Raw genomic sequence first — 22,715 nt, 5'->3', positions numbered from 1 at the left:
GAAACTTGCAGGGCTAGATTAGATAGAGTCGTGCCTTTATGCCGTGAAAACTACAAATCCCAGAAGTCTAACGATCATGTGACCGCTTTAAGTAACCAGGCAACCTGGCCGCCGCCCTCCATAGTGAAGGAAGGTTTAGCGACAGCGAGCTGCACAAAGGTAAGGAGAGCCTGAATAGGGGTTGAGTTGTGCATGCAGAGACTGGTCCACCTAATGGGGATCTAAAATGCGCTCCGGTTTGGTTTTTAAACAGTGTATGAACCGGAGGACAATACGGAAGGATTCACGCGGCGCGCATAACGAGAGTACAGAGGACCGCTTGTAACAAGGTTGCCTGCGCACATTAAAGAAGGTGATCATGGAGTGAGACGCTCCCTAAGCCCCCGGTGATCCGAACAAGGTATGATGGTAGCCATAAGCCGTCTAACACGCTTGAGAACTGACATGAGCCCACTAGTAGTTAACCAACTTTGCATTGCCCTTAGGTGAAAAGTATTACTGAGCCATAGGGAGACGCCCATACACGGACCCAAAAGACAGTAAAAGGTATGTCTTGCAGTGTTTTTGCGAAAGTGACCTTAGGGCTAGAATTGAGTTTGGCTCTAATGGGATTTGTTAATTCCCTTTAGACTGCAGCTCAAAAGACCCAGAATCAGACATAGGACAACTACAGCTACAGTAAAGGTAACATGGACTTTAAACGTAGGATAATGTAAGCGTAGTGATAATTTGAGGCTATGGGAATTGACACTGAAACATTGTTTGGTGTTTTCTTTTCCTTACACACATGCAGATAGAAGTGACAAGGCCCTGAGGAGAACCCATAACTGCTGTATGGAGTTCGAAACGCGTCTTTAGCGACAGCGAGCTGCACAAAGTGTATGAACCGGAGGACAATACGGAAGGATTCACGCGGCGCGCATAACGAGAGTACAGAGGACCGCTTGTAACAAGGTTGCCCGCGCACATTAAAGAAGGTGATCATGGAGTGAGACGCTCCCTAAGCCCCCGGTGATCCGAACAAGGTGAAAAGTATTACCGAGCCATAGGGAGACGCCCATACACGGACCCAAAAGACAGTAAAAGACTGCAGCTCAAAAGACCCAGAATCAGACATAGGACAACTACAGCTACAGTAAAGATAGAAGTGACAAGGCCCTGAGGAGAACCCATAACTGCTGTATGGAGTTCGAAACGCGTCGGCAGAGAGGAGATAAAATTTAGAAATACTAATAATCACTGACCCACAGAATTATTGTCTTGTGATATCTCCTGTTGATCGTGACTTTGTCTAATACTGTTCTTTACATTATATATCACTGATGGTTAATAAGGCGAGGAACTGACACTTGCCTTTTGGAACAGTCTAAAATAGATAACTATGCCATGTTGTGTATAGTGAATGTATTGTATATTTTGATGTAATGATGTTCTTTTTTGGTAAATGTTGTGTATAAGTTGATGTACATATGTGTTATACTTGTTGTGTTGTTTCTCTGACATAGAACTAAAGATTTTTTCAGAAAAAGAGAATTTAAAGAAAAGGTAAAAATAAATATACCTAACAGATCAAATTAAGATTGATGTGTTGCTTATAATTAAGAGCAAACAAAAAGAAGTGGGGCGGCATTTTCTAAAGAAACTGGTGGGCCTTCAGCACTTTTTGCCACCCATTAAATAGCACCTTAAAACATGTCCCAGGTCTGCCACTGCAGCCTAAATTCAGTGTTAAACTACCAATTCGACTTTGCAATATAGCCCTCTTTCCAAGCCTTAAACTCCCCTTTTATTGAATATAAGTCACCCCAAGGCAGGCACTAGGTAGACCATTTTAATTAAATGGTTGGGAATGTACATTTAGTTTTTTTTACATGTTCTGGTAGTGAAAAACTCCGCAATTTGTTTTTTACTACTATGTGGCCCGCCTCTCCCATAGGATAACATTGGTTTGCCTTATTGAAACAATCAATCAATCAATCAATCAATAAATCAGTAGATTTGTAGAGTGCCTCCTGTCACCCATGAGTGTATCCGGGTGCTGGCGGTGTCCAGTTGAATATCGGAATAGCCAGGTCTTCACAGACTTTCAGATTTATGAAAGAGATGGTTAAGCGCAGATTAAGTTACAATTGTGGTTCACCCTGACAGGGATTGTGCTTGTTGCTTGCACAAGCGTCACCCCATTCAACCAACATTCCAATTTCTCTCATGCCGACAACAAACTGCGGGATGACTCTGCAGCGCTCCTAAGTCAATGGGAAAAAGTTCCCCAGACTGAAGCCAACCGATTTTTTAGGATGCGTTACTATAGAAGGTCCAAAATGCCAAGTGTCACAGCGTTTTCAAGATGGTGAAAGACTTCGCCCACCAAGGATGGGCTCTAAGGTTGCGGGTGTGAGTGGGGAGCGTACTATGGAAATCCTAGCGTCCTCCAATATCTAACACTAAAATCCAGTTTGAAGCAGGCATTGAACCCACAACAAACTTGGAGACAGATGTCTGGTAAGACCAAAGCTGGGTCATATATCGAGCAGACAAGGGCTATTCACATGAATTGTCTTTGAATCTTGTTCTCTCCCATTGAAATGCACCCCTAGAGTTTAATGAGGCTCAACAGACCTGTAAAGCATGATTTTTCCAGGATGGTGTCACAGGATACCCCAAACCCTCCCTCTGAAATTCATATTGAGCTCGGAGGAGTCATCTTTGCCCATTCAGGTGAGCCCAGTATTTGCTTCTTTCATGCATGACTGACTTCCTTCACACCCTCTCAAGGCCAATCATTGGCCACAGCAAGAGAACTCATGCACATTAGCCTGCAGGGCCTTCCACCATGGAACAGGTAACTTTCTAAAAGAGACTCTTTTAATTAATATATATAAAAAATCCAACTTCTCTGTTAAATTGGATTTTAACAGCTAGAAAAAATATTTATTTAATTATTTTTCTAGCTGGTGGCCTTCACGAGTTAGCAGTATTGGTATTTTAATCTCCAATCTGACTTTCTTCATACGAGAGCTAGGCCTGCCACATTGCAATATTAGCCCCATGCATGTGGGGCTGACTCCCCCGCTGTGCTGGGGGGAGGTGGGGCGCGCACAGCGCCCCCGTGCTCATGGCGAGCTGAGCTCGTCATGAGCCCTGATGGTCGTGTGCTCATGACGAGCTGAGCTCGTCATGACCACACCCGTTTCTTTAGAACGCTCGCACAGCAGGGGAATTAGCCCAGCGTGCGAGCGTTCCAACGGTCATGATGAGCTCAGCTCGTCATAAGCACACGGGCGCCGTGGCTCAGGATGAGCTGAGCTCGCCATGAGCGTCAAAGGTGTTAATGTTCTAGATGTCCCACTTTTAAATATCTCCCACCCTAGCTGGTGAACTACAAGGCTTGCATAGGGGTGACATGCTAAAGTTTAAAAGGGAGGTCTTTACCTTTTAAAAATGGCTATTTTAACAGGTCTAATTGCAGGTTTTATACTGCTGTAGTCAGGCTATTCAGAATTGGTCTGTAGCCATGTTTGCGCTGTCTCTGCATGCATTGGATGGCACAGTAGGTGCTGCAACCTACAAATTACATTTAACTTTCACACCCTGGTGGCACTTTCTACACCATATACTAGGGACTCACAGGCAAGTTAAATGTGGCAATCAGGAATAAGCCAATTTAACCAAGGGGGAGAACAGACAATTTACTATTAGTTAACAGGAGCAAAGAGCACAGAGTTCTAAAGGAAACAAAAATAGGACCCAGCAAAAGGCAAAACATATGTTGTGATCATGCAGACAAGGCGGATTTCCTACACACTTTATTTATAAAACAATGTATATTATGCAAAAATGTTTTCAAAGGATTGTAACCTATTCACACATTTTCATTTGATAGGCATTAAAAACGGCTCACGTTGGGATCTCCCTCTCGGAACATGAAGCATCAGTGGCTTCTCCCTTCACGTCACTAACCCCGAATATTGAATGTGTTTCTGAGCTCATCAAGTAAGCAAAACCCTACATATTGTACGCATTAAGTCAAAAGCATGTCAAGCATAACAGTTATAAGAAGTATCACTCAGTAGATATTTCGGCCCTCGTTTTGATGTTGGGTGGTTGGAACGCCACCCGACACCATGGCGGTCCCGAGACACACCAATAGGCAGAAGGCAGTCCGACCGGCCAAGTAGGATGTGGCGGCCTGGATGACGGGCAGAAAAGTGCTTCATAACACTGCAGCTTGTGCTGCGGCCCTGGGAAAGGGTCACAGCACAAGCTGCAGTGTTATTGGGCACGTTGGTCCATATTCATGCACTGTGTGCCAGGCACCATGTGGTGCCTGGCGCACAGTGCGTGATTGCACGTGGGGGCAAAACATGTGGGCCCAGGGCCACTTTAGAGTGGCCACAGGGGACGTAGCCCTGCTCGGGGCCTCCAGAGTTCGGACCGCCATGAAAAGGCAGCTGGCGCGGGGCAGTGTAATCCTGGCGGTGGTTCCTGAGCAGGCACCGCCTCCATTCAGGATCTTGATTCCAACTGCCACCCAATGGGATCCGTAGATCCTGGCAGAGGCGGCGGTCTTTCTCCCTGACGTTATCGCTCCAATTGCCTGCAACTTTGAGTTGTGGTTGGACCGATGCCCTGTGTGTAGGACGGACCGCCACTGACGGCGTTTCGGGGCAGTCCACCCAACATCAAAATGACGGACCTAATGTGTAACTATTTTTTAGTTGTATACAGATCTTTGCGTGGCATGTATGTGTGTCAGTTTCCAACATGTGGTTTATACAGACCAAGCCCAGCTACATAGCTACAAATTGCGGCACAAAATGTAGCTATTCCCATTGATGGGGCAGATGCAGGGGAAAGGGGAAAGGGGAAAGGGGAAAGGGAGCACGGATACATGACCATGGCAGGGATACAGGCAAGTTCAGTTCAGTTCAAAAACTTTATTCGGTATGTGTAAAACAACCATAAAAGTGTACATAGATTGAGCCTAATTACATTATGTATAAAAAACAAAGCAGATAACATCTGACATACAACATGGGGCCAACATTCTTCACGGCCAAAAAAGTGCATACATTAAAACTGGTTGTGTTACACATGAGAATTATTAAGTAGTAAAAAACAAAGCAGTGGACGCCTGGTCTACAACATGGGGCAAATTTATTCACATTTGAAACGGGCAAAATATTATATTTCAAAAGGCATCTCAATTTCTTAAGAATCATCAAGGGGTCGTTGCTATGTCAATACAACAATACTTTTGTGTGCATTGACAGCGTTTATAATAAAAAGTGCCACATTATGGCAAACCCTGGCTTTGTTAAGTTCAGACAAATCTTTTACTGCGGCAAGATGCGAACCACTGCCATACGCAAGCAGTGACATAGGCAATAGGAGGGGAGAGCTACTGTGGTGGGAAGTTGGCTGGGAGATTGGGAACTCTTCAGGGGTGGTCTGCCATCCAGGTGGGTGTCCTGTGAGGAGGTGGTACCAAAAGAGTTTGCGTTTCAGCTCTTGATAGAATTGAAGAGTGCTTGGGGTAAGTATGGCCTTTGATAATGCTCTATATCCTGGTGCCATGGAGGCGTATCACATGACACCTAGCCTTCTCCCTTTTGCATTTCCAGATTCATTGCCGCGAGATGTTGTTGTGTATCGTGCAAGCTACATCATAAGTCCTACTCTTGGTTCCCCGCTACTGTGGGGAGCAGAGTTGTCTGACTTACACATGGAGCAGTAGGACTTGAATCAGAGGTGGACCAGGAGAAAGTAGATTTTTCTCATGTCAGTGTGATCCTCTTGTACTTGCAAAGACCATTCATGAGTCAGACTGCAGGGAGGGCTGTTTTGCACCTGAGCCAGGTTTCTCTCACTGGGAATGACCTGCAATCGCCTCAGTTGAGACAGTAAATTGACTACAACCTGCATTCAATTCTTAAAACTTGTGGCACATTATAAACCCTATAATGGTATGAAAATGCATTTGCACCAAGCAACCAGGCTCTGCCTGTGTGTTTTTTGCATTGGTCAGTCAGTGCTCAGGTAGGCCCAGATTTGAAAGGCATCAAGACTCTTTGTGTAATGTATTGTAAAGCCATTTGTAAAGCACATTCCAAACTCTTTTTGAAGCCTACACTTTTCCCAGTTTCCAAATATGTGTGTGAATTTTATATAGTGCTTTGAGGCTCTTGTGTGGAGACAGACGCACTCTGATTTTCCAATGGATTAGGGGGCTCTATTTAGGTGCGTTATTGAAAGCAGGGTGGTTACCATACTTGGAAAAAAATGGATGCAGCGTATGAAGGTTTGGAAGCGGGATATAAGCGTGATGTGACGATTCAGGTGCATAGGTGTGTGTGTTGTGAAGAGACTCGGAAATAGTTGCAACTACACAAGCAAATATTTGGCAATCATATGTTGCTATTGGTATATATTGGTGGTGCATGTGTAGTTGACGGATATATCACCTTACTGGGCCATTTGCGAATACAGAAATGAGTCAAAATTCATTCAATGCACTTGGTCAATTGGGTTATTTGATGAGCCATTTATCAGCTTTTGGTCAATTTGGTATGGAGATTGTACATGGTTCTCTAGGGTTTGAATATTTTTTTGGGGAAAGACAAGTTTATGTTTCTTTTTTGAATTCTAGTTTTCTGCTATCTCTTTAAATTGGGGTGGGTATTGCATAGTTCCCAGGTTTGGACCTGGAAAGATCTTCCAAGTGTACAGTTTCTTCTAAAAGTAGAGATAAAAATAAAGCTGCTATTCCCAGTCTAAGAATCCTTCTTTGGTTGCAGGGTTTAAATTTGGATTGCAGAAAATGGGATCCAGTGCTGAGAATTACTCTTTGAAAAATGCACAGGGGTTTGGGGTGTGTTCATTTTCAAAAAATGGCTGTGTGATTGACCGTATGGGTGAGTGACTAGGTGAGTGAGTAGCTCTATCGGTGACTGACTCAGTGGGTGAGTGGTTGTATGGGTGTATGACTGGATATGTCAGTGGCTGTACATTTCCATCCCTGCATTTGCCGCCTATCACAGTGGAATAATGATTACTGCCTACCTCATTAATATTCATTGTGCGGGTCTTTTCTTTTACCCCCAACACATGGTCACTATGCTGAGTGACCAATGAGCATATAGATCACACTGTGAGCTGCATTTCAATTCACAAACCAGCTAGTGTGTGGGAGTGCACATCCCTTTGCTTGCGAATGGGAATGTCAGATCTGGCACAAAATCTTTAGGACTTTCCACACCCTTAATTTTGCAAGATAGCACCATATTTTTTGGGTAGACAAATGATATTGCAGTGCTGTGGCGAGAGAAAGTTGGACTTTGTAGGGAACAATTGGCAACTCATAAACAATACATTATAAATCACTGCCACACACAGCTCAGGATTGGACTTCTAAGTGCCAGTGCCCAGCACCAGAAACTACCTGCTCAATTTAAGCACTGGTAAGGTCACCACACCCACATTCCTTTGTTTACACCTCAGAAGGGGAGTGAGGTAAACAGCTCTGAAGTACACTTTGATCAACTGATCAGAAAACTGTTTTTGTGTTTCCCACCAGGGAGGGGCGATGTGCTCTTGTGACCTCCTTTGCGTTGTTTAAGTATATGACCTTATACTCTGCTATATGCCTGACCTCCATGCTTCTGCTCTATTGGGTAAGTTTTGATCATGTGACTGCCTTTCATATGTTCTACTTGAAACCAAACAATGATGTGGGGAGGAATAACCTAAGAAATAGAATACAAATCTTGATTGATCATTGCCTAAAATCCTTATGATTTTGGAAGATGGGAAAGATCATTAAATAGAAGAAACAGATCCTGTCCACAGCTTAGAATTGGAGTGAGCTTCCAGACATTACTTATGACTTATTACGAAAGGATAGAAGGGCCACTCTATAGGATAATATTATTATACAATACTTATGGGAGGCAGGCGTGTGCTCTTTATTAGTAATTTATTTTGATTATGATTGAAATGCTGTAATCACAGAACTGCTGAACGTTGCTGTTAGTTGTCACAAGAGCATGTGATGGTGGAAGGGGGTCACTTAAAGACTGACAGTATTGTGGGTGGGTGGTGATTTACACATGCAGACAGTCCTTTACATACACATATCAATACTTCGATTGTTTAACTACCCACACCACAAGTGTAACTCCATTGAGAACAGATGCTGACAGGATCTTCCAGACACCTCCCTGAACGCCGGGGTTTGGTGGAAGAGAAGCACAGCTGTTTGAGACCCAGAGGTGGCCTCCCTGGCACTAGTAGCTCCTCTACAGCTAAGAGAGGCTGTACTGAAAGGAGTCAAGGAGCAATTGGGTCTCAGAAAGACTGTTATAATATAAAAATGATATAAACAAGAACAATCCTGACCCAAAAATTTCACCACAAAAAGAGTAGTAGTTTCTGTATGAGCAAAGTGTCAAATTCTGAAGCAAGGGGCAGGTGCTAGTAGGTCTTTAGGAAAGTCCCATCTGTAGAATGTTATTGCCATGTGTGTTGCATGACTGGGTCCTCCTATGAATCCATGTTCTTGAATTATTCTGCTCCTCCAACATGTGCATGTGTCAAAATTGATCAGTTGTGTATGTGATCAGCAGTCCCCATTAGTCACTGAGCAGCCTTTCATGTGGGCCTGAAACTAATATCTTATCACTTAACTTCACTGTCTTGTCCTGCTTATTGCGATCAACATAGTTGTGCACTAATGCACACAAAGTAATCTTTTGTGAATTTAGCATCCAAATTCATAACTGCATGGTTTTATCTGAAAGATGAGTTAATAGAGGAATGTATTTCTGGGGGGCACTCAGATGTGTATATTGAACCAGAGAATCTGAATTAATGGCTTGTATTGTACAAGATATCTCCTCTTGATGTACAATGAACTATAATCTATTACTTGACTGTTTTCTCACTATTGCAGAAGCTTAGATTCCTTGGAAAGCTCCAGTACCTCATTAATGATGTGACGATCACAACTGTGGTGTGCTTAACAAGTAAGAGTCTACACTCTGTCTAACACGGATAGACATTTATTCTCGTTACATAATATCTACATTGCAGTGGCTGGCTGCACCACTACACTCTTGTGAGCATGGAATTTCCCAACCCTTTTATTATGCACCGGTACATACATGTTGAAATACTACTAGTCACACTATGTCATGATTTATCAAGCTAGGGACAAGCTCAGGGCCACAACAGAGAACCAGGTTACAACAAGAGTGACACAACAGAGAGAAAATTCAAAAGCCTTGTCATGGGTGGTGTGCCATTGAACTCTGATGTGGAGTGTGTGTGGTATTACTCATCTAGAGATGCACTCACACCCGTTAACATCCACACCCACCTAAATATTGACACACTCTCGCACACACATATACACACACAAAAACATAAATTTACCTGCTCGGACAGACATATGCACCTGGAAACACACATTATGCACCCAGACCTTGAGGCTTTTCGAGGCACTTCTTATAGGTCAATGAACTAATTTCATAAGTAGACTTGTAAATATATAAATACAACAGTTTCCTTTGATGTGTGCCTGGTCCAACTTTGCTCACAACAGTTCACAAGTGAAGGAAGCATTTTAAAATCACACAGGAATGGTGGAACCATCTACATAACAGCCCACATGTGAATGAAATGTTCATGTCACAGGTGAATATCTGCACTGTATTACTTTGGTCTTAGTTAAAATCCAAATATGTCAATGGGGGGGATGGAGAGGCTTACATAAACTTTCACAGTTTTTAGGTGCCAGAGGACATGTATTGGGAACTATCAACCAGTTTCACAGCACTCAGAGTTAAATCGGTCAGCCAGTAAATCCAATTTCATTAAAGGAATGTTTCTATCCATCTCTGGCTGCGAAAGTGCAATGTTTAAGGTGGCTATTACGCCTAATTTCACCATGTCGGGGCTACTGATTTATCGGCCCCCAGGGAGTGTAGTGGCCTTTAGAGCGGCACTACCAGGTGCCATTAGTGAGCTGGCTGCAGGGTGCTCCAACTTCTCCATTATTGGGGATTTAAATTTGCACTTCGACAATCTATCTAGCCCTACGGTGTCCAGTTTTATGGCAGATCTGGAGGCGCTCCAGCTGGTTCAGCTGGTGTCACTGCCTACCCATATAGGGGGCCATACTCTTGATCCGTTTTTTACCAACTTTGCGGATGCCAGCATTTCCAGCCTTACACCGCTGGCCTGGACTGATCATTATTTGATACAGATCCAGTGCCCCACACCGGCTATTCAACCTAAATCAGTGGTGTGTTCTATCCCCAGACGGCGATGGAACAAATTAAAGTTGGACGAGTTTTTCCATCTCTTGTCGTCCGACCCACTAGATATAACTGGGTCGGCAGATCAGGACTATGATGGCTTTTGTAACTGGGTAACCAGGGTTTAGACATTCTCATCCCTATTGTTTGTTGTAAAACGGGGGCCAGTAAATCCAGCCCATGGTACGATGACTCGTTACGGACACATAAGGTTACATGTAGGCGTGCAGAGCGGGTCTGGCGCAAAACCTATAACAACGAGAAGAAGGTTTTGTATTCGGCCGCTGTGAAACTCTATCATCGGGCAGTGTGCAGAACCCGCGCCGCTTTCTATGCCTTGCAATTCCGGACTAGCTCCAACCCCTCAAAGGCTGTCTTTAAGGTGCTGAAAGACCTTACTGCCAAAAAGGTGACTGCAACCTACCAGAGCTCTGTTGAGCACTGTGAAACACTGGCGGACTTCTTTATGGAAAAGGTTAATGCTATTTATCGGGCCTTTCCGTCGACCACTCCTTCGACCGACACCCCTCTTAAGCCTTTGACTTCAGAGGAGTTGCATTCTTTTCCAATTCTAACACCTGAAAGCCTCGGCAGACTGGCTCACCAAGTGAAGTCGGGGTCCCCTGCGGATCCGCTTTGCCCGGCTGTGTTTAAAGACTTAGCTGTACATGACATCTCACCGCTATGTTCTTTGATTAATACGTCGCTCACATCCGGTGTAGTTCCACTGAAGTGGAAACGGGCCATGGTTAGGCCGATTCTTAAGAAACCTAACTTGGATGGTAGGAAGCCAGAGAGCTATCGGCCAATCTCACTGCTACCGTGGCCTGCCAAGGTGACTGAGGCGCATGTCAACGCGGTCCTCTCGGAACATCTACTTCATGCTTATGTCCTCGACATGACGCAGAATGGGTTCCGGGCCGGTCATAGCACGGAGACGGCTCTACTGTATATGGTGGAGCATCTTCGCTCCGTGCTTGATGCGGGTCAAACGGCGGCACTGGTGCTATTAGATCTGAGCGCCGCCTTTGACACCGTATCGCACCCGATCCTTCTGCGTCGTCTAGAGGAGGTTGGTGTCACCGGCATCGCTCTCCAATGGTTCCGGTCTTTTTTAGCCAATCGGGCCTTTAGCGTGACCGTCCCGCCGTACCAGTCCAAATACCATCCGCTGGGCCTGGGGTTCCCCAAGGCTCCTCGCTGAGTCCTACGTTGTTTAACCTATACGTAAGGCCGCGATCAGCGGGGATGCCGATGTGGATGCCCCCAGATTCCAACAAGGACTGCGGGCGGTCGCCGGCTGGATGACGTCCAATTGTCTCCAGCTGAACGCTAGTAAGACCGAGGTCATGATTTTTGGCAAACAACCGGAACTTTGGGGAGAGAGATGGTGGCCAGGGGATTTGGGTCTTACTCCCACCCCAGTCTCCGAGCTTAAAAACCTCGGGGTCTGGCTTGACCCTTCCCTTACGTTTGCTTGTCATACCAAACGTACGGCGGCCTGTTGTTTCGGCATCCTACGGGGGCTTCGTCCTGTGCTCAAGTTTTTCGATGCCTCTACTAGGCAGCTCGTAATCCAAGCCACTGTCATCTCTAGGCTGGATTACGCGAGCTCCTTGTTAGTCGGCCTGAACCAGGCAGAGATTGGACGCCTACAGCGGATCCAGAATGCTGCAGCAAGATCGGTGGTTGGACTACCTAGATCGTGCCCCACTTCCAGTACCCTGCGCTCGTTGCACTGGCTCCCGGTGGCGCAGCGGATTCGGTTTAAGGTCCTCTGTGTCGCCTATAAAATCCTTAAGGGGTCTCCAGCTACGATTCTTTCTAAACTTCTGGTTCATTACATCCCAGCTCGAGCTTTAAGATCTGCTGACCTAGAACTGGCGGTTGTCCCTCGCTTTAAGCGGAGTAGGGCCGGCGGACGTTCCTTCCAAGTCCATGCGGTGGTGCTCTGGAACTCCCTTCCCCCGGCGATTCGAGCCCTTAGGGATCTGCTTTCCTTTCGCCGTGCGGTGAAAACCTTCTTATTTCCTTAGTTTCAATTTGTTCCGATTTATTGTTTCGTTGTGTTGTGCGGCTACCTTGTCGGGCGCCAGGACGCTCCTTCGCTGGAGCATCTGTGCGCCTAAAAGAAAAAAACACATAACATAACATAACAGACGTTTCTACCTTGGGTTGTGCAGCAAGACCACTCTGATATGATAATTTCGCACCGCTGGATGCTCGCAGAATAGTGTGGGGAAGATTTATCAACATTTCACACAGCACAGAATGGGACCTTGTGGTGCTGCTGTGTGTGAAAGGGATCGGGGAGGACTGCATTATCAGGCACATTCTTGTCCTTTCCTTGTGTTGGAACACTATGTGCTGCCTAGCACCAATGCAGGCCCCCGGGTGCAATGGTGCAAGGGGGCCTGCGTTGCAGACAGGATTATCTTTGTAAGAAGGGACACCTTCCTGCACAAAAACAATCCAGAGGCATCTTCCTCTTTCTAAGTGTGCTGCAGAATGCAGCGTACATAGAAAGAGGAAAGAAAGAGGCAAACTAAAAACATGTCTCATTGTTATGCCTCATTTGGGTAGACATAGCATGTTGACGCATTACCAGGTTTACCTGTAATGGTAAATCTAAGAATGCTCCCAAATGAATAGTTGGGTGAGTGGGAACACCCACGCTCCAATCCATGGAACACCCACGCTCCAATCCATGGAACACCCACGCTCCAAAACATGGAACATCCACGCTCCAATCCATGGAACACCCACGCTCCAATCCATGGAACACCCACGCTCCAATCCATGGAACACCCATGCTCCAATCCATGGAACACCCACGCTCCAATCCATGGAACACCCACGCTCCAATCCATGGAACACCCACGCTCCAATCCATGGAACACCCACGCTCCAATCCATGGACCACCCACGCTCCAATCCATGGAACACCCACGCTCCAATCCATGGAACACCCACGCTCCAATCCATGGGAACACCACGCTCCAAGCCATGGAACACCCACGCTCCAATCCATGGAACACCCACGCTCCAATCCATGGAACACCCACGCTCCAATCCATGGAACACCCACGCTCCAATCCATGGAACACCCACGCTCCAATCCATGGAACACCCACGCTCCAATCCATGGGACACCCACGCTCCAATCCATGGGACACCCACGCTCCAATCCATGGAACACCCACGCTCCAATCCATGGAACACCCACGCTCCAATCCATGGAACACCCACGCTCCAATCCATGGAACACCCACGCTCCAATCCATGGGACTCCCACGCTCCAATCCATGGGACACCCACGCTCCAATCCATGGAACACCCACGCTCCAATCCATGGAACACCCACGCTCCAATCCATGGAACACCCACGCTCCAATCCATGGAACACCCACGCTCCAATCCATGGAACACCCACGCTCCAATCCATGGGACACCCACGCTCCAATCCATGGGACACCCACGCTCCAATCCATGGAACACCCACGCTCCAATCCATGGAACACCCACGCTCCAATCCATGGAACACCCACGCTCCAATCCATGGAACACCCACGCTCCAATCCATGGAACACCCACGCTCCAATCCATGGAACACCCACGCTCCAATCCATGGAACACCCACGCTCCAATCCATGGAACACCCACGCTCCAATCCATGGAACACCCATGCTCCAATCCATGGGACACCCACGCTCCAATCCATGGGACACCCACGCTCCAATCCATGGGACACCCACGCTCCAATCCATGGGACACCCACGCTCCAATCCATGGAACACCCACGCTCCAATCCATGGAACACCCACGCTCCAATCCATGGAACACCCACGCTCCAATCCATGGAACACCCACGCTCCAATCCATGGAACACCCACGCTCCAATCCATGGAACACCCACGCTCCAATCCATGGGACACCCACGCTCCAATCCATGGGACACCCACGCTCCAATCCATGGGACACCCACGCTCCAATCCATGGAACACCCACGCTCCAATCCATGGAACACCCACGCTCCAATCCATGGAACACCCACGCTCCAATCCATGGAACACCCACGCTCCAATCCATGGAACACCCACGCTCCAATCCATGGAACACCCACGCTCCAATCCATGGAACACCCATGCTCCAATCCATGGAATACCTACGCTCCAATCCATTGAACACCCACGCTCCAATCCATGGAACACCCACGCTCCAATCCATGGAACACCCACGCTCCAATCCATGGAACACCCACGCTTCAATCCATGGAACACCCACGCTTCAATCCATGGAACGCCCACGCTCCAATCCATGGAACGCCTCCCGGGGGCAGAGTAACGCAGCGCAGCGGTTTGGGTTGCGTTGCTTTACTCTGGATGAATCAAGCCACACAGGGCCATGCAAGGTGATTGTGCGTGGCTTGATGAATATGACTTAGTAATCGTGTGGCCCTCGTGGCCTCTTGCATGGCACACGTGCTGCGCGACACAATGAAAAATATGCCCCTGTGTGTTCACCGGTGGACCTTTATTTTTATACACTAATGCTTTCTGAGACTTGAAGTCTTGATTCGTCAAATTAACCAATTAAACTAAAACAGCTGCAAACTATTTGTTGTGATAAACAAGAATTCAATGAGATACATAGTGCCCGGAAACATGCAGAAATTTCATACCCGTTTTTGGTGGCAGATCCTACAGCCAGCTGTATGGATTGCTGTGATCTTGTTTACATCATGTTAAATGCCAAAGCTTGTTTAAATTGGGACAATATTAAGAAGCAATTACTGTGACAGTGGATGTCTTTGGATCAAGGTGTAATACATTCATACATGTTTCTTTTCTTTCAGTGAGTCTGAATGGTGCCGCCCCAAAGTTAGCTCCATACAGACCCCCAACCCAACTGATGTCCCCACCTCTGATCCTGTCGATAATCCTGAACATTTTCTTTATCTTCATCGTGCTAGCCAGTGGCTATGTCTCAGTTCAAATGCAGCCATGGTATAATGAGACCAATATCCACAGGTAAACATCACCTATGCTTGGATTTTTCCAAATGTTTTTAAGTGTTTTAAATAAAAATTGTAGTTGTATTGCTAATGTAAAGAGATGAGGCCATATTATCAAGAAAGGGCGATACATTATCGCTGCTATTATCGGCAGGAAACTGCTGCTAAAGCGGCGATAATGGGCTTGATAGTTTGCCCTTGTGAATTCTCTTAGAAGCCCAGGTTAACACCAGAACCTGGGCTTCAATGGGAATTCACAAGGGCCTATTATCAAGCCCATTATCGACGCTTTAGCGGCAGTTTCCTGCTGATAAAAGCGGTGATAAAGTATCGCCCTTTCTTGAAAATATGGCCAATGGTTTTCTATTTTCTTTTAGTAGTTTTGCCATTTCATAGTACTCTGAATGAGAACTGCATAACTCAGTGAGTGGTGTTGTATCTGTCATCCTCCTAAAGATGAAAGAGTGATAATGCTCTTAAAACCACGGTTTCTGGTTACACTAGGGTAATCATCTCACTCCAAGGCTTTAAAGACACTGTCTCCAGTCCTGAACGTGTCCCCTACAAATAATTGCTTTCAGGTGTGTTAGTCTAATTGTTCAAGGAAATCAAAACAAAAAGATAACCCTCAGAATTCACAATCAGTCAAAAGTCAGAGGGGCCAATTCACAGAACTAATCTGAGATACAATCCTAAACTTACCACTTTTGGTATTCACACCAGGCACTTAAAGGTAATAGTAAAGTTAGGACTCCTAACTTTACTACTACCAAACTGAGACAAAATCCTAACTTTACGACTTTCGGTATTCACAAAAGGCATTTAGTAGTAGTAAAGTTAAGAATCATAACTTTACTACTACTAAATGCCTTCTGTGAATACCAAAAGTAGTAAGTTTAGGATTTTATCTCAGATTAGTTCTATTAATCGGCCCTTATGTCTGGAAACAGGTTCTTTAATAACCTGAAGGATGAGATATCGAACTTTCTTCGAGGTTTTACCAGGTTTGTGTGTGATATCCCATGAGAACTCTCAATTGATTAGTCTCATCTTTCAAGAACAAGTTACTCTTCCCATATGGCTAGTCCGCCTTCGAGGCCTTTTTATATATCACAGGAATAAAAATGCTAGGGCTAATTCACTATGGTAAGTTCCACTTTTGAGTAAATTTACACTTAGTATTCAGTTTACTGCTTTTGGTGTTCACAAACTAAACTATAAAGTTCAGGTTTTGCCTATATTTAGGTATGTGGGTATTCCCACTGAGAGTGTGGAGTATCCACACATGTAAGTGTAGATTTTAGTATTAAATGTGGGAGGGACACAGAGGAGCAGGTCCTCGTGCTAGCTCCCCCTGCCCATAGTGCAGTACCCTCTGCTGCCTGTCTATTTGCTGCCCTCTGTTTGTGCCTCCTCTGCTCTTTTCTTGCTCTGTTTTGCTCTTTTGTCTCTTTTATCTGCCCTCTGTTTTCCCCTTAAATGCTAATTTTTCTGCCCACTGCTTTGCATTTTTCCACTCGTTTTTCTGCCCTCTGTTTTGCCTTTTGTGCTCACTCATTTTTCTTCCCTCTGTTTTGCCTTTTTCTGCTTGTTTCTTCCTTTCTACCGCCATTTTCTCAAGATCCATTGTGGGGGAGCTGACATGACGAAGACTTCGCACACCAATGCCTAGATAACTCCTAGGGTGACAATGCCACGCTCTACAAATGCTGATTGATTGATTGATTGAGGAGAGGGTAGGAATAGGGGTGGACTTACTCCTAAAGGGGATGAGATTATGGAGGAGTAAGAGGAGTGAGCAAGGGGAGGGGAGGGGCTTAAGGAGGGACATCACACCCACACACAGTCAGTCAATTGCATTATTTTGGGGGTTGATACTTTTGTAGTAAGTTTATACTCAGAGTTTGTGATTAATGAACAATGTAAAATACTACATAGTGTAAACTTACTCGGAAGTGTAACTTATGTTTGTGAATCAGGCCCTCCAAGTGTAAATGTACTACAAAATCATAAATGACATGCCTTCATTACCAGTAAAGCAGTTATTTATTTATTTGTGTATTTTGTGAAGTGCGCAGCTACCCCAACGGGGTGTCCCGGCGCTAATAGATCAGAGAGCGAAAAGTCCTAGGTGGAAATTAAGAGCCAAAAAGAAAAGTCTTGAGGGATTTACGGAATTCAAGCTCCGACCTACTTAAACGGAGTGAGAGCGGAAGATTATTCCAACACTGTGTGGTACACACCTCAAAAGTTGGCTTACTCACTATCAAGACATCTGCAAGAACCTATAGACATAATTAAGAAAAATGTCCCATACTTTTGCTGTTACAAATTGTTTTAAATCCATTGGGCTAGTGTGCTCCCTTCCAGTGGTGCTTGAAGCAGATGGAGGTTTAGACAAACAACTGGTTATGGGGGTTAGCAGTTAGAAGCTCATTAAAGGTAAAAAGGATCATCTATCAAGAAAAACAAGCTTTCTCCATCTTTGCCTCTTCCCTTTACAAGACTCTTTTGTCTACTGAGGACTCGCACCAACACCCATGAGTACCAGGACAAAAGATATATATTTTTTTCCACTGTAACTTCCTTTCCACATTAAATCTGCCTCCTCTACCCTCCAAGCTGCATATGTTGTGATCCTTTGAATTCTGTACATTTCAATTACACCTTTTACTAATGTCAATTCTCATGGAATTTGATGCTTCATGAAAACGTCAGCCAGTATGTTTTTGTAAACATCCACCAACGTTCAGGCAGAGGTTTGTATTGTCCTTACTATGTGAAGCACTCTGTCCCCAAGGCGGTATGAGGTCGGGTAATATATATGCAAATAAAACAATATATCATTTAAAACACCACTCATTGAGGTTCCTATTTCAGAACCCTTAGGAAGGATGTCTGACATGAACCTGTATGTGAAAAGCGTAGCGTGGCTAATATTTGGGATGTGGTGCAGAAAACTGGAATTAGTAATGCTGCTTTTACTGCATTTGACTCTTGCACTATGCTCCAATCGCTATATGTCCATTTCCTCTTCCCGTATATATTCCTATTGTTATATGCTCCCATCAGTATATACCCCTTTCGCTACATGCTTCTTTCAGTATATTCTCCTATCAGTATATGCTATTTCACTATATGCCTGTCGGATTAGGCCCTCTCTGCTGGGTCACCCCCAAACCTCTTGCCTTCACCCTTCCTGTTTGCAAAATCTGTTTTTGTTGGCGTTAGGACTCCATGCTCTTTGCCACTGCTAACCACTGTTAAAGTGCCTGTTCTCGCCACCTAAAACATGGTAAAATTGATTTACACCCAATTGGAACATTTGATTTACTTATAAGTCCCTAGTAAAATGGTACTATATGTACCCAGGTCCAGTAAATTAAATTCTACTAGTAGGCGTGCAGCACATATTGTGCCATCAACTTAACCAGCCTTTTTAAACATGTCTCTGTACTGTAAATGCAGCCTGTATGCAGTTTTAATCCAAAAATTCGACTTGACAAAATAAACCCTTTGCCTATCCTAAAACTCCATTTTTAATAAATATAAATCACCACTCAGATAAGCTCTAAACAGCCCGTAGGCAAGGTTGCATTGCATTAGAATAGTTAGGTATATAATTTTAAGTTTTACATGTCCTGGTAATGAAAAACTGACACATTTGTTTTTTTTTATTCTGACACCTACCTCTCTCATTGGATAACATTGGGCTACATTTATTCATTTAATAAGCGACAACAATTGGTTGGGAGCATGTGGAAATGTCATGTTGGTGTCTAAGGAATTGTAATTTAAAATCCTCTTCAATGTTAATGTTGGATTTCAAGTCACGATTTTGAAAATGCCACTTTTGGAAGGTTGGCATTTTTCTGCCCTAATATTTTGTGCCTGCACACTCTTTCTGGGTCACATGACTGGGTGTACTTGGCATAGGCCATTGTTTATTCTTCACAGACAGCCACACAATAGAAGGATTGGGTGTTGGCAGGATGGGCAATCCTGTCCTTAGCACATACACAAAGAGCTTCACACTAGTCTTTTGTGGCTCATGATATCCTGGGACTAGGGCAGGAAGCAAGAAATTCCAGGCACTTATGTGGTAGAAAAAGTTAAAAGCTGGCATCGAATAGGACTTTCATGCCCACTCCTCAGTTCATTTCTGAACCTGCAAAAGGACCCCCAGAAGACTGCCCTGTTGCCTGTGGCCTACTGTGTACTTCCGATTACTGCCCTGCTGCCTAAAGAGGACTGCCCTGCTGTCTGAAGCCTTCCTTGTGCCCTCAGAGGACTGCCTTACTGCTGGAGACCTGTTTTCCTATTTGAACCCAAGACTTCCTGAGTGAATCAAAGGCTAGTTGGCTGGCCTTCTGATCAATGCCTCAGAGACAGGAAAGGCTCCAAGCATCTAAACCCACACCTGGACCCAGCCTGTGTGAGTCCTCACCCTCCAAGTGGTACCCCTCCAGTCTTGGACCCTTGAAAGTGGTGCTAACTGTGCCAAATAGCCCAAAACCAAAGAGACTTGGAACATTTCCAGCCAAAAAGTGGTCTGAAAACCGAGAGGCGACCCAGACCTACCTGTTTTCTGATCCACCGAAGGTGCATCATTGATTGGCTTGTTTTCACTGGCGCTCCCACTACATTCTTCTCAGCATAAACTCCTTTTCAGCAGCTGCTCGCAAAAGGGGTATCCTGCTTCAGTGAACCCTCGTCGGCTACAGTCTGCAGCTGTGTCTTGCTGGAGATCTTTCACTTCCTAAAAAGAAACTGGGGACCTGATTCAGATCTCGATGGGACTCATCATTCCTTCATCGTGGTGGTTTGTTAGTACTCCATGAAGCTGACATATTCCCGCCCGATTTAGATGTTGGCTGGCCGGCCCTCCATCCACATTGACAGAGTATTTTACATTGCATAAGCGGTTTACCTTCATTGAGGCAACTGATTCCTCTTCTGGAAAACATTACTTAATTGCCGTAAGCGTGGCGGGATGGCTCCACGCCTTTTTTTAATTTTTCAGTCATGCTCACTCTGTCCTAGCAGTGGATTCCCGATGGAGGGACTTGTTCAACATTGTGCTATTGCCGTGGCTTTTGGATGGATGCTAGCATCACACACCTGATATGCTTACCTGCATTCCACACCATAACACACACTCAATTTCAGACAATGTTCCTTTGCTATTCCTTTGCAGAACATTGTTGAGGAGAACTTTTTTCAGTAGACTTAGGTGATGTTTTGCTTTCTCTTCATTTTATCTTTCATTTATTTTCTTGTGGGTAATAAAATGTATTTAAGAATATTAATTTATAATGGCAGGGAGGAGAAATCCCTGTTTCACCGAGGGAGATTTTTCAGTCATGGGGATGAAAATATTAGAGTAGAGCCACAATTGTTTGGACGACAAGTACAAAATACAAAATACAACTATAGATCAGTAAAGGCAAATGTGGCCCATAGTAGTTGACAGAGTGAATGTTGTAGCAAGCAACCTGCAAACACAGTAAAACATTGGGAGGAGGTGGAATGCGCTGTGGGGAGTGTGGATTCACGGGCCTCCAAGCATCACCTAGAGGCCCAGAGGACTGGTGGTGCTTCTCCCAGCCCCTCTTACAATTATATCCCTGGGAGGAGAAGGTATTGGAGATCCCAGATCCTGAAGGTTTGACAAGAATCCCTGGTGAAGATGAGAATGGTAAGCTACACTTTTGAAAGTCTCACTAAACCTAAATGTAATTTTTGCATGGAATTCAGCTATTGTTAACATATTTTTGACCCTTTTTAAACACATAAACCTATATATAATTTCTTTGGGACATAAGAAGCATTATTGTTGTTTCTCTTGTTTTACTAATTGCTAATATGATTGTCAATATGTGTGTTTTTCTTCATGTTATTTTTTTTGTTTTTGCCTTGTTTGATTGGATGCATTTTGTTATATTAGGTTCACATGTGTCACTCTCCAATACATTTCACATGATGTTATGGTGCTTGTAAGTGTTTTTTCACCTTATAACATATTTCATATATGTGTTTTATACTGTAAATGCCTGTTCATTTTACTGCATATTTTTGCTAGGTATGGTTACTTTTGCAAGTGTTGTTCATTTTGAATTAAAATGACTACAACTACCATGATGCCTTGCTTTTGTTTTGTTAAAATAATAATGCAATGTTATTTTGGTCATTCTATCATATTTTCACATTTGTTTTTATCAATCTCTATTTTCTGCTATGTTTTGAAAATGTTTTTGTTTTATTTTGGTTGTTATTTTATTGTATTGATGTAATTTGTTTCACATATCAAAGTTTGTTGATTTTTTATGTATATTATTTTGAATGTTGAATATAAGTGTTTTTCTAATACATGTACTTTGCGATGTTTATATGATGACTGATGCTATATATCCTTCTAAGTTGTTTAATTGTCAAATATTTTTCTGCTAGGCCCTGGAATGGTATATTTCACATGTCGTAGTCGACCCACAGCATAAAAATCTCCCTTCACATTTACAATATTCTCATTTCGTACAAATGTATGAAGCTGTTGATGTGTCTCATCAATGAAGAAATAACTTCTTGTAGCACACCACTGAAAGTTGGTTGAGGCATTCCATCAGACACTGCTACAGTGTATTGGAATGAACCTGTGGCCACAAAATGGAGTATTGCCATGATTTGCAATATTGGTGTTTTTGATGTGGTATTCCTATTGTGAGGCAGAAGATCTGGCTCCAGTTGATGACATAATTCAATAATAATGTTCCTATTTCATCTGAATGTATTGATTATATCCCATTCTTCAATGGTGGCAAAGTCGGGAAATGGTCTTACAACTTGAAGCCATCATCTTCTCATTCTCCCTGAGTTCTTATGTCTGCATTTAAAATTGAAAAAAAATTTTTTTCAAACTTGCTAACATATTATTGAAATAAAATACCAATGTAAGAAAGTTGCTTTTGTGACATAATTTTACACAACATTTATTTTGGGGGTTTTATTACATTTTTGACATGTCGAATTATTTAGAAATGTGTCAATAATACATCTTCATGTATTATTTACACATTATTCTTTATTTATAAAACAAATTGCATAAAAGGAAGTATAAATAAGACCACACAACTAAACAATATTAGCATTTTGTATATTCAAACAAACTACCCACCATTTTGAGTGATGGTGGTGCACTTAACATTTACAAACACACTATTAAACAATCCAAAATGGAGGTAGCCTGACCTCACTATCAGGACATTTGCAATGAGTTGGATATCAGCAGACGTTGACAGGGTAGTGTGTGTGAAACTTCACAACAGTCATAACCATAGGTTAACGTGTGTGAAAGCAATGTACAAAAGCCAATGGATGTGTCTGTTTCC

The 22,715-nt window shown here is 44.1% G+C and overlaps 1 protein-coding gene across 1 annotated transcript in view; it reads left to right on the top strand.

The window, feature by feature from the left end:
• Nucleotides 1-22,715, top strand: part of LOC147684255 (putative cation-transporting ATPase 13A4) — a 291,659-nt gene that overhangs the window by 245,735 nt on the left and 23,209 nt on the right. Inside the window, exons 23-26 of the mRNA XM_086942617.1 lie at nt 3,884-3,993; nt 7,577-7,673; nt 8,951-9,023; nt 15,172-15,346. Coding sequence (XP_086798743.1) covers nt 3,884-3,993; nt 7,577-7,673; nt 8,951-9,023; nt 15,172-15,346 — 455 coding nt within the window. The remainder of the gene's footprint in view (nt 1-3,883; nt 3,994-7,576; nt 7,674-8,950; nt 9,024-15,171; nt 15,347-22,715) is intronic.

The sequence above is a fragment of the Lissotriton vulgaris genome, chromosome 11 (genome assembly GCF_964263255.1).
Source record: "Lissotriton vulgaris chromosome 11, aLisVul1.2, whole genome shotgun sequence".
Taxonomy (NCBI): Eukaryota; Metazoa; Chordata; class Amphibia; order Caudata; family Salamandridae; genus Lissotriton; species Lissotriton vulgaris.
Note: the sequence above shows the minus strand (reverse complement) of the source record. Positions and strands in the feature narration are given on the sequence as shown.